The 13,367-nt window shown below is 43.9% G+C and overlaps 1 protein-coding gene across 4 annotated transcripts in view; it reads left to right on the top strand.

The window, feature by feature from the left end:
* The window catches only part of LOC135394570 (apoptotic protease-activating factor 1-like), a 49,483-nt gene that overhangs the window by 33,378 nt on the left and 2,738 nt on the right, over nt 1-13,367 (top strand). For 3 of the 4 annotated variants that reach the window (XM_064625372.1, XM_064625373.1, XM_064625374.1), the window contains exons 13-20: nt 630-1,083; nt 4,224-4,438; nt 4,611-4,739; nt 4,959-5,084; nt 8,295-8,414; nt 8,487-8,606; nt 10,748-10,879; nt 11,326-11,454. In XM_064625372.1, coding sequence (XP_064481442.1) covers nt 630-1,083; nt 4,224-4,438; nt 4,611-4,739; nt 4,959-5,084; nt 8,295-8,414; nt 8,487-8,606; nt 10,748-10,879; nt 11,326-11,454 — 1,425 coding nt within the window. The remainder of the gene's footprint in view (nt 1-629; nt 1,084-4,223; nt 4,439-4,610; nt 4,740-4,958; nt 5,085-8,294; nt 8,415-8,486; nt 8,607-10,747; nt 10,880-11,325; nt 11,455-13,367) is intronic. The other variant, XM_064625375.1, reaches the window with a different exon arrangement.

Genomic DNA, 13,367 nt, shown 5'->3' with positions numbered 1-13,367 from the left:
GGCTTCGGTTTCTGCACCTATAGCTTCCCTAGCAGTACCCGAATACAACTTTCCTGAGACAGCTATGTTGCCCTATTCTTATACACACGGAGGCCGATGTTTTCTTTTTTCTTACTTTTTTTTTTTTTTTTACGCTCCTACAATTTTTGCCCACCGGAAGTTCATCAGGTAGACAGACCACAAGTTACATATGCAAATGCCACTGGAGTTTATCAGCACACGCCCTGTACACATACGTCGTGCAATAATCGTTTTCCATTTTGAACGATGTGTTGGCTTGACCGGTTGCTCTATGGAGCTTCCTCCTCACAACAATGCTCTCAGTGGCATACACATGAAGATATGTTGTATGGTTAACATCATGCGCATGCTGTAATGCTGTATGACCGACTTCAGAACTCAGTCTGAGAACCCCTGGGTACGAAGCACTCGACCAGTGGCCAGCTGTCTACATACGGTCTGGGTGCTACAAGGCAGGAATTCAAAGCAGTGTGGACGAAAGCATGAAAAACCCGAACTATAGTTCCACACAAAAAAACGAAAACAATCAATCAAAAACATCTATAGCATTTGTCCAATATTGGTGTCAACTTTTTTCGTCTATGATATATACGTGTTTATGTTTTCAGATTCACAGTGTAGGAGGAGGGCATTTGGCAACATTCGAAGCAGCAACGACGTTCCAAAATGCTGCCGTCATTAGCTGCTGCTTCACCAAAGACGGAAAATATCTCCTGCTCGCACGGTCTGACAACCGCATTGCTGTGTACGATGTTCGAGAACAACGAGATGCACCAATTCAATTGCGCTGCACCTTAAACCATGATGACGAGGCACTCTGTGACATCTGCACATCACCACGTGACTCGAGGCATGTGTTCAGTGCTGCAGGTTCATACATCTGGCGGTGGAACTTGGAGCGTACAGGAGAGCCTGCTTTGAGGTACAACGGGTTTCGTACCCAGTACAATCTTTCCTGCTGCGCCGTTTCACCGGATGGAGCTCTAATTGCTGGTGGCACGACTCAGCATTCCATTTTGCTATGGAATGCACTCACTAGTGCTATTGTGGGCAGCTTTAAAGGTGAGCCATTCTCTGTCACATTTTCCCAAGCACGTTTGAATGGGGGTTGTAGCGGCGCAAGCTTTTTGACATAGCGTGAATGTGTCCTTTGGATGGGACTGCAACGACACAACTAGGTTTTTGTACTGCAGTGAAACCGACAAATGTCGGTGCAGCCAAAACGTGTCCTAACTGGAAGTTAGAGAATCAAGTGAAAAACTTTTTAAACAAAGAGAGTGTCATGAGAGCACAGAATGTGTGCTTATTGAACTTCCTTCGAAAATTCGCATCAAATGGAACCATCTTTGCACTAAAAATGCTGTGATCTTGCTTGCACTGTGTTTTGTATTGCATGTTTAACTAGAGCACTGTCAAATTTCAACTTCAAGTACTGGTATGCATATTCCTGAAGAACAGAGCTTATTGCTCATGTACTATGACCAAAAACTTCAGTTTCACCCCCATTGTCCTGCTGCAGATTTTCTGTGCATGTTTCTCCCGCTGGTGTAGAACTTCTGTCTCTTAAGGGGGCTGTGACACTTTGATAGATGTGGTTCATTACATCATGCACAAATTGTATCGCCCACTAGAGTATTGAGGAAAAGGAAGCATTACATATTTTTGTACATGTCGTACTTGGCGAGATATAAACGGTTGAACACGCATACTCGTCAAGCTCTGACAACAGAGCTTCGGTAATTCCCATTGGTAGTCGTAAGCATGTGATCTCTCTCTTGCTTTGTCACTGGTGGAGACGCCTGCCGTGACGTCAGAGAACATGAGTTACGGCTTTTGCGGTGCCAGTTTTCTACGCATCTATTACCTTCTATGCTGTAGAACTTGCAATGCAGGTTCACGTCGATGCAAATAATTGCATTTTACATTTATCCGGAATAACTCGAGACAAAGTGTCACCACCACTTTAAGTGGCAATTCTACGAAGCTTTCTCTTCGGCATTGCAGTATACTACGGTTTATAGGACACCTTCGCGAGGGTTTTGGTGCAGTGCGCTGTTCAAAGGCTCTGAGCAAACTGAACACAAATGGTCACCCCAAACCAGGATAATGACCTAGACAGATTGCAAGAGAGTACACTAACCCCCTTCGAAAAAATCCCCCAGATTATCTTGTGCAGAGAAATAGGTGAACGTCATGAAAAGATTGACAGTTTCAGCACAAAGGAAGGCCAAGTTTGAGAAAAGCAAGGCCACATTTTTGTCCGACAGCATGCTAAACCATGCCCTACTTCAAAGATGGGGGGGTGTCCGACATAGGGAATTTGCTTCCCATGTATGTTGAATGGACGTGGTGCGACATCATCAAGTCCGACATAGGGAACTGTCCAACTTGCGTGGTCTCTGTGTATTTAGTACCCACTCTTTACACATTTTGCATTGTATAGCAGTGCTGAAATGCCCCTACATAAATTTTTCATTTTTGGCTGCAGAGCCAACGAGCAAAACCAGTTGATTTATTTGCATACAGCATAGAGAAACAGAGTTTTCGTTCTCTGTCACCTGCGAGCGTCTTCTGTTGGAAAGTGAACTGGAAGAGAACAGATGCTCCTTTAGCTTTCGGCCCTGTAAACAGAGACTATGTGCATTGGTGCGAAGGACGTACTGAAAAGGGCACACCATCATCTTGGTGACCACTGCAGTCCCTGCAGCATGTTTGCTTCATGCTCCCACATCATCATAGAAGAAATCTCAAAGTTTTAGGGTGCAAATCCGAGCACAGTGGTGATCGTGCTTGTGGTCACGGCCGCTGGGGTTTAATGTAGAGCTACGGACATGTTATCCATGATAGTTGAAGTCATTTTGACTCATTTCGTAGCGCTGACGATTGCCTTGGTGATGTAATGTAGCTGTTGGCTTGTGCAGCGTAGGTACTTTATCTTAGTTCCTTCCCCCACATATAAAGTCTAGAACGTTCTTCAGCAGTGGTTAGCACATTCTTACATTCCTTAGGGTCGGCTCTTTCCTGTAAGACAGGTTTACTTTGATTTTGATTGTATTTTCATCTTATATATGCCGACATACTGAGAAAATTTACACCTTTGCACATATTTCCTGTTTTGTTGCCTCACACGGTACGTGTGCTAGTAGCCTTCTATTATCACCTGAAAGTTTCATCTCTTTTCTATACACCACCACCTCATTGCAGTTGTGATATCTTGAATAGTTTTGAAATTGATTTTGTGACATGATCTCTCACCGGTCATGACACCCCATACGTGCCACTAAAAAATTTTATTTGTACATAAAAACAGTAGATCAGTAAAAACAGTAGTAGTAGTAGTACGATCCAGCTCCTTTACAACGAAACTCGGGTGACAGCGGAAAAAATTCGCAGTAAATGTATTTTCGTTAAAAAGGATGTCCATTATTGGACCTATAGGGCTCCAGCGGGACCGGAAAAAAAATCGCTGTACCGGTATTTTCGTTACAGTGCCACTCCGGACTCAGGAAAACCGTGTTTATTTTATTTAGTTCATGAAAAGAAGGTGCCTCAAGGATTCTATATGTGAAATTTCAATCCTGTTTACGAACGCTGTGCATTTCTATCAATTTTCGAAGATCTGCTGAGCCTCCACAAGTTTCGATGATGCAGGGAGCGGGTGACGTAGTCATGTGCCCACAAATTGCAATGACGTCATGTTCTGGAGAGGGCACTCGTCTCCTAGCAACAACGCCGGCGTCCGGGAGGGTCACGTGGTGAAGTCACGTGACGCTGCACCAAAGAGGGGAAAATGGGAGAGATGTCTTCTCCCTCCTTGTGTTTTCTCGAAGGTCGGAGCGGCCAGTTGGATATGTCACGTGGGGCTCCGCTAACGGAATGCAAAAAGTGAGCCCCCCGGAAGACGCGAAGGGCAACAACGTTGCCAGATGAGAGTCGGGCACTCCGTCGGAGCCTAACCTGACGTCACAGTTCTCAAAAATAAAAATTAATTTACTCTAGCTTTCGCATTATGTAGAGCCAAAATATTTTGCAGGAATGTAAAGTGAGGTAACATAACATTGGTAGGGTTCTGAGGACACGAGATTTAGGCCGTAGTGGCCGTAGTTTGGTATAAAGGAGTTTGACCGTATTTGCATTTCTTTTTCAGCACCATCCTGCGAGTAAAAATTTCTTCATTTAAAGTTATTGTTTTCATTGGGCAGGTGACACGTCCTTCATCTGCTCGGTGCGTTTCTCGCACGATGGCCTGTCCCTCGTGTCCTCATCATCAGATGGCACAGTTGTACTTTGGGACGTCGCCAATCATCGTCATTGCTCTAAAGTGGCACTCATGCCCATTTTGGACGTAGCTTTCGACAACATCAACCCGGAACAGTCACCGCTTGTGGCAACATTTGACAGCTTGGGTTACGCACAGGTAACATGAATGAGATGCCCATTGTGGCAGATTTCTACTGTGAGCACGAATGCAGTGTTGCATGCAACACTCCGTGTAACTTTCCTTGCATTGTGACATAGTGCTATTAATGGTGTGTTTTTCACTGGCTTCGATGCATTAGAAGTTACATGTGCTGCATTTTCGTTCCAAGGTATGCTCGGGATTACAAGGCACGACGACACAAAAGAAGCTTCTTGACGAGAATGACGAAGTCACTTCGTGCTGCTTCTGTTATGACAGGAAGTCTGTCGTCTTCGGAACCAAGGCTGGATGCGTAAAGGTGATTGAATCGTGAAATCATTTTTTTTAGCTGGTCACAATGTGCAAGTATAAAATACGTAATTTATTGTGATGGAACGGCAGATATTACAGCAAAACATTTACCGGTTTTTGTTTACATGTTTATCCCACCTGAACAGTGGGCAGAATCAAACGCATACAGTGATGTATCTACATTGATTCTGTACTTTGTCATAAATTTCCCCGACCTTCCACTCAGACAATACCATCCAGGGAGACAGCTGTTGATACCAAGATGACATCAGTCAACGAAATGGAGGGCTTGTGGTTCAGTTTAAGGCGCCTCATATGCATGAGGTCATGCATGCACTCGGCAAGAGAAAGGGTAAGAGTGAAAAAGAAAACTGAATACTAACTACAGCCTAATTATAGCCTTGACACTACTGTATAAAAGCCTGCAAATTTTAGATGGTGCACTGTAGTTGCTGCTTTTATTAATCCTGGCTTTTCAATTCATACATGAATTGAATAAGCACATCAATGCACATCATTCTAATATACGCGAATAACACCCCCCCCTCACTGTCTGGCCTCACCGCATCCATAGCAAGGTCACGTGGCTGTCTCCCTGGTGATGGTAAAATGACATGCACCCTATAATGAGAGGATAGAGAGGTAGGAAGCGAGCTGGTGGTACAGATCCATAACTTGGTGGACAAAACCTGACATTGCCTGTGTCGTTATTTGTTGTCCCTCAATCTCGGGTTTTTAAGTTATGGATGCACCCTATGTAATCCCCTGCACGTGTTTGTATGTACATTTCTCAGTGCTACTTCAATGTGGCATTAGAAACAGGTGAGGTATTCCTGCATCAGTTATTGGTGAAGTGGACCATGCCATTGCATGCTGAAATAATGAGCTACAAATTCGCTGTAGCTTTAGACCAACCTCAGCTGAAAGTTGCCATGGACAAGAGCTGTCAGAATGCTGGCAGTCCACATGGTACACACTTGTATGAAAACGCATGTGGATCTATTTAGCGAAGTGAATGCTGTCCAAAACCCCTGTGGTACTAAAATAGTTGGAGTACTGAGAAGTGAAGTAGTGAAGAAATAGCAAGGAAAAAATTAAATAACAAGCTTTGAAAACTGAAGCAGGATGCAAGCAAGCTGGCTTAGCCATAAGGGAGACACAAGCAGGAACAGCAAGCACAATGAAAAGTTTTGTTGCATTTTCTACTTGTGTCTCCTCTACCAACTAACTTTGCTTTGATGACTCTGAAGAAAAAAAATCTAAATCTAAAAAATATATTACAAAATTAGTAAAATCTGTGATGTTTGCAGGTACATCAAACACTGCACCATGTCAGACATGTTCAGTTCTACTTAACTTTAACGCATTGAGAGAGCAAAATTAGTCGGCTTCATTGACAGACGAAAAAAAAAAAACACACACACAAAAAACGAGTAGTCAACACACACCGTCACAATGTCGTGCGGCCATCATCCTTTTCTCAGACTGTCGTTGCGAAATGCATCACTAACAACACATTGTTGCCAGCTGAGCAGCTTCTTTTGCTCGTCACATGTAGTATTATTTGAAGTTCCTCAGCAGGTTTCCACTTCCTTCATAAATCTTGATTATTTCACAACTAGCTAATGCTATGCTATCATAGTTATTGGACTTGCGACACTGTAGACAGCCCTTTTTGTTTGTTTTTTTGTCTTGAAAAATTAGTCGCATTCCCTGAAAAATAGGATGCCGCAGGGAGCAACTCTCTGTTGTAAACATTCTAATCACACGTCCATTACACGAAAATCACCGTCGTCATCATTTTAAAGAATCTTATCGATATCAAGCGCCTTTTCACCCGGCCCTATTGCTTGGGGACGAACCGCTTTTGCCGTACATGAGAACTTTAAACTTTTTTAGAGCTATCGGGTATTTAAATGCTTTATAAGGGTATGACTTTCCTTTTACTGTGGTTGACACCTGAAATTGTGTGATAATTTGGACAGTTTTACCTTGTCTCACATAACACTGTTTTCGCGCACTATGCCCTTACTTGCTTGTTCGCCATAAACACTGCAGTCATCATCACCCTGAAAAGTGATTCACGGGAACTTAAATTGTTGAAGATGTTGAGATGTTGAAAACGTTTACCATTCGGCTTAAGCTCACATCACCTCAGAGGTCGATCTTACGTAAAGCGACATTCAAAGAAGGATGTATGAAGATTAATGCCTCATGTTACCCATTAAAGGAGTACAGAGGGCCATCCAAAAAATTTTTAGATTAGAAGAATTTAGATTTAGAAGACATCTGACGAAAGTGTGTGTGTCATTTTACCAAATAGCGCAAAAGGTTTTGATGTGTACAATTTGTTTACCAGGAAAAAACTCGCATAAACATGGCTCCGCGTGTTCACCCTTAACTCACCACTGCGGATATAATGAGGAGGAGAAGTATGACGCCTCGTCACCGATGACGTTACAGGGGCGACTCGTTCCGGTTCGCTGGTCAGTGAGGCTCAGCGCCCTGTCCCTTTGCCGCCGTAAAAAAGTTTTGCCAGTTCCCCCCGGAGAATTGGGGATAGAAGGAGCAGCCGAATCATGACCGAGCCAGGAGCAATGCTTTGTCAGAACCCCGAACAGCAGAGTAGCAAGTGACAGCTGAGTAGCAGACAACGTTTTTCTGGACCAATCAGCGAGTGTGACCACTGTAGCTAGGGTTGCCACCTTTCGTAGTGAAAAATACTGGCTGAGGGAGAGGAGGTGGAATAGAGGGAAAGGAGGAAAGGGAAGTGGGTGAGGGGTGGAAGACCACACACAGAAAACAAGAGATAGAGAGAGAGCTCAAGAAAATACGAGGAAACATATGTTCCTGTGTGTAATAATAATAATGAATAACTAAGGAAAGAACCGGTGACTGCGGAGTTGGGTCTATCCTCCAGATTTATTCAAGCTGTAGTGGAATGTTGAAGGGAAAACCCCTCAAAAGCCCATATGAAAGGTCTTGAGTCACAAATACCGGCAAAAGGCTGCCGGTATCACCTTCCTGCCGGCAACCGGCAGAGCGAATAAATAACCGTCCGTGCCGGTATAATACCGGCCTGGTGGCAACCCTAACTGTAGCATCAGCGCGAGGTTCCAGGTAGATCACAGGCTGGTACTGCTCTCCACCGCCGTTGCGCACGGTCGCTTTTTTTCTTTTGCGCGGTACTTTAAATTCAATTTCTGCAATAATTTTGTCTCTGTGGGATGAATGAATTCTTATGGTGCATCTTACTCGCCTGCTTAGTAGTTTTATACAAAAAAAAAAACTGTGTTAAAAATGACTTCAGTGCTACTTTAATGCTAAATGAAGCCATGTGTATCTCAGTAAATTTGTGTCTTTAAAGCTGGGGATGTGTTTGAAAAAGTTCTGAGTAGGTCTGTACTAATTCACTATTTGCATGTTGTCCCGTAGCGATCTACCAAACCTTCTAGCATACTATCGATCCAAAACAGTGCTCATTCTTAGCACTTCATTAATGTGTACAACATGCGTGACAAGATTACTGCAAATTACAGCACATGTGTAACTCTTTCGTCAGATCTGGGACACCGAAGCAGAAGAATTGCTAGAGATCGGACAGCATCAGAAAGAAGTTACTCGCATAGTGCGGGTAAAGGGAGCGTTGGCACTCTCTTGTTCTGCTGACGGCACTATCAAGGTGACTGATAGGTCCTTACACGTTCTTCACAGCCCCCTGTGTGTCCCTCACACTTTTGTTCACTTCATGCAGCTGTGGATGCCTGCGGGAAGGTCTTGTACATTTGATGGACACACTGCTGGGGTTGTGACATGTTGTGCCTTCGATGAGTCACGGAAGCTACTCTCTTGTTCTGAAAACGGAGAGATTTTTGTGAGTACTGCTACTTTTTAACTCTGACAGGTTACTAGAATACGCTTTGATAGAATATGCTTTTGGATACCATCCTCATTGATCTTGTTTTCTTTGTTTTCATTTATCCCTGTCTCTTATTTCTCTACTGTATTTTCACATTTACTGTTGATGCTCTTTTTTCTTTTCTTGGCATGTCCCCGTTGTGAGTATTGTATGAAGTTCAGCACATCGCGCATTACTCTGTCATACAAAGGACAAGTCCTAATATTTATGTACTGTTCAATTTAAACTCATTTAAGCCTATTGGAAATTTGGTACCGCAGATGTGAAACATGGATCCTCCTCTGAAAATTAGGAAAGTGTACACAATTTTGTGAATATATATCATCTGAGAAACTGTGCATCACAAGTCATACCGCACAAGAAAAGTGTGTGATGTTTCCATGGGGGCTCAAGTGGGAAGTGCAGCAAACAACACCACTTGATTTGCTAAACCATGTAGCCCAAGGTAATGTGCTCGGAATTTTGCTGCACAAAAAGTTATCCCCAGGGCCTTCCGGGAGCACAGGCGATGAACATTTCAATGTTCGGGTATTAAATGCAACCCGTTGCAACGCTGCTGCTACAATTTTTAATGCCATGAATAAAAATTTGACATCTCTTTGTAATTTGGTTAAGTAGTGTCCCTGTAGCCCAGTCAGTTGGACTAGGTTAAATAAGGTTTGTCACAGCAAATGTGAACAGGTGTGTTCTCACAAGTGTTCCAGCAAGCCTTGCAAGAGTCTGGGAAGCAGTGATCTTGCTGTACTTGGACACATTGTTTTGGCAAAAAAATTTTCTGAGCAGCCACACCTCTGTGGTTTCAGAAAGGTGCCCGACCAAGATAATGCTGGTTAAGGACTGTATGTAGGACTACTGTAGATGTATTAGAAGGTAGTTAGCAAGTTTCACCTGGAATTTGTGGCTTAGATGCATGTCAATTCAAAAACCTGATGGTAGTGACTAGGTCTCCATGTATTACACCAGGTCTGAAATCTTCGCGATTTCCCCATTGAAAGTGTGTGCCGGACTTAGTTCACTTATGTGCCATATGTTCGCTACACGGCCCAGGATGGCGGTGTCATTGGGACCTTGCCAAGTTTCGGAGCATCGTGAGCTTCGGCACAGTTCCGTGCTCTGCGAAATCGAATGTGTTGTGTGGGAATCTCCCCCCCCCCCTACTCCTACTCCTACTCCTACTCCTACAGGCCTCCTTGCCTCCTTGCCTCCTTGCCTTTCGCAGGCAAGATCTCGAAAAAATCAATTCCAGAAATTACTGAAATTTAACAGCTTTTATAACCGAGGAACTTGTGTGATAATGATACTTGTCGTCTGTTAGCATCATCTGCTTGTCCCGATTGCGCCGGGCAGATGGTCCACACTGAAATCAATGCTCTTGGTATCACTGAAATCACTGAAAAATCAATCACAAAATCACTGAAATCAATCTCTTGCTCGAACGGTTTTCTGGATAAACGTTTATTCGAACACACAGGGACTGTCATCCATTCGTGAGTAGAGCACAGAACCGTCACAATCCGTGGAGGAAGCTGATGCTGCATGCTGTACCATGAGCAAAGGCGATGGTGTAGTATAGTCTTTCCTCATTGCGGATCACGGTTTTCTTAGCAGCTTTTCGGGCCCAGTGGATGTAGCATCGCCAAAAGCACGTCCCCGTCTACGTTCGAACCTCTGCCCCCAGATGGCACTCAGCCGACACCGTCCACGTGTCCTCCCATTGGCGCGCTCCGGGTGGGCGGGGCGCGCGAGGGAGAGGGAGAGGGAAAATCTCAGGCCAGCTCTCTAGAGAATAGTCCAATGTGGCAGGTAAACGACCTAGGTGTGGCACAGCATTGTCTTGGGAGCTGTCAGGCCTGGTGTAATACATAGAGGTCTAGGCAGTGAGAGCGACATCACGGCAGGGAAACTGCTGTCTGTGACATCAAATTATAAATAATTCAATTGAATTGATTTGAAATATTTTGCATGGTTACCGTCACATGCCAAGAAAGCAGGCGACAGAGTTTCCTTAGCTGTGGTTAGGGCCCACGCTGTTGCTTTAAGGTAATAAAGAGTATGAGTGTTTCAGGTAATAATAGTGCTAAGTTTCCTTCATCCAGGTCTGGAACTTAAAGAATCCCAAAGCTCCATCACTGTCGATTAGTGGCCATGGAGGACACAGGGTAACAGCTTGCGATGTCTCCAAGGACGGTCGGCTACTTTTGTCGGGCTCTACGGACAAGTCGATCTGTGTAAGTGCATTTCTGCTCTCTGTTGCTCTTGACTCATACTTAGGGCCTGACTTTTTAGGGTTAAACCCGTATCCGCCCGATATTTACCCCCCGAACGAAATCTGTAAAATTCGGGTTTAACCCGAACCTACCCGTAAACATCCGGGTCGCGTGGCACACTCATAAGCGTGCATTAAAATAAAGTTTGATAACATTGCTAAACATTAGTTCCATGTTAAGGCAAACTTTTATTAAACAAAGAAAAAATCACCCGAATACACCCGAATTCCTAACGACAGAATATGCCGTAACGGGATTTAACCCGAATACACCCGAATTTTAAAATGAAAAATATCACCCGATATTTACCCCCCGAATTTGGCCAAAAATAAAACCCGAAAAAGTCAGGCCCTACTCATACTGCACCAAACTTTTGAAATAAAGGGACTTGGTCGTTTTTCGAACAGATATGGGACGCAGACACTGGAAGCTTGGTGACTCGAACCTGTTTTACCGAATGTGTTCGGTGTTGTCGATTTGCTCCCACTCTAGATAGCATAAGAGTTGCCGTGGGGATAGACTCTGGTGGTGTTTTTGTGAGTACATTTATTCTTTTCTTGTTATAGTATCTGCTTGTCTAATGCGATAAGAGAGATGTATGTCAGAGGAAGGAGGAGGTTTGATCGTAATAAGTTGTAAAAAGGTACGGAAGGGAGTCTGTACCTCTTCCTGAAAATATACTGCCATAAGAATTCATTATGACCAAACCTCCTTTTTTTGGCACTCTGTGAGATTAGTTCGCAGATAGCGAGCATTTCAAGCTTTGAATGGTTAACCTCGGTGCCATGTGTGAAGGCGTTATTTATGTCTAAGTGGTTGTGCAGTTTCATAACGATTTGCACCTATTTTTGTTGCACCCCCCAGGGAGCTCTACGGTAAGGTGTTCTGAATTGCTTTGCTCTCTGTGGAAGTTAGTATGGCCGTAAATACTGAGAGTTAGAAAATTCTCCTTGAGCACTGCATAATGAATAGAGCCTGAAGTTTTCGGGTTTAACCCGATTCTTCCCCCGAATTTGCACCCCCGAATTGAAGGTTGCCCCTTTAGGGTAAAAACCCGATTTTTACCTGGCAAATTGCACTCACTGAGACGTCTGTAGGAATGCACACTAACTCATAGTTACATCACAGTTTGCACCGAACCAGTTAGTAACTGAGCCCGATTTCTCCCAAAATTTAGCACGCTGGAGATTTTTCCATCTGAGTTTGCATGAATTTCGAGCACATGTTTATTTACCCGATTTTTACTCCCCGAATTTAGAAGAAAATATTTCCCAAAAACTTCAGGCTCTAATAATGAGCATTTTATTACCGAATTCCACCACACACAAAAGTGCACACACATTAGCACGATATTACAAAAGCTACTGTAATGTAAGTCGATGGATACTAGTTATACAGCATGTGGTTAGATGCCAGAATATGGTCAGCATTTTCACGAGAATGGCCAGGCTTTCATTGATATCAGTTGTTCATACAGCATCTGCAGCACCCTATGTGGTTACAGTCACTCTTGAGAACAAACCTGACTTCCCAAAACCATTCATATCTGCTTTACCTGTTTTCCAACACTGCACGTGGCTATTTTATTCCGTCCAATCATTTCTAAGGATTGGGTGGCTTAAAGGGGCAATAAACAGGTATGCAAGGTGCACTTTTTTGTAATGCAGTGGGATTCGTTTCCTACAGTGACGTTTAGCAAAAATCTTTGTCGCAAAAAAGTAAATAATGGCTCCAAACCAACCGAATATTCACTGCATTCTTTTGCGCTCATGCCCCGCCATGCGATGCCATGGCGACAATAGCCACACGTCATTTTGACGTCGCGCACCATCAACCATTCAAAATGCGGGGCGCATATACACTGATTTTGTTTTAATATCGGGTAGTGAGGTCAATTCTAAACATATTTACACTTGTCAAACCCAAGGTAGCCAGATCAAAAGGTACCAAAAGCCCACAATGTTCCATTTCATGTGCGCACTATGTTTTCAGCGCTGTATTGCTCCGCGAGGTCACAGCGGTGTTCTCACAACCGGTTCTCCCCGCACGCTGCTGTTTGTGTCAACGAGGCCCATCATTGGCTAGGAGTCCGAAATCTCCCCCATCTCCAGTGGCTGGAATGCAGCTTTGCTACACGTGCGAGATGTGTGACGTAGGAGCTCTCCGAGTTGGAAGGAGAGACTCACGCGGATTATGCTCTTTGAATGGCATTGTTTCGTGGTAAAGGCGCTCGCTAGAAGTAAATGAATTTCATAATTGGATATCGTGAGCCACGTTCCTTCATAGAGCATAATAACTGGAGAATATTCCTGGAGCTGTTTAGTGCCCCTTTAAAAAGATAAAGACACTGAAACTACTGTTTACTAACATACAAGCTTTCCTGCGGTAGTCAGCATTTCGTCAGGTACCCGGTACCTGACCTGTAGCTGACGAAATGCAGACCACTGCA

This window comes from Ornithodoros turicata, chromosome 5, assembly GCF_037126465.1.
Source record: "Ornithodoros turicata isolate Travis chromosome 5, ASM3712646v1, whole genome shotgun sequence".
Classification (NCBI taxonomy): domain Eukaryota; kingdom Metazoa; phylum Arthropoda; class Arachnida; order Ixodida; family Argasidae; genus Ornithodoros; species Ornithodoros turicata.
This window is presented reverse-complemented; position numbering and strand designations above follow the sequence as displayed.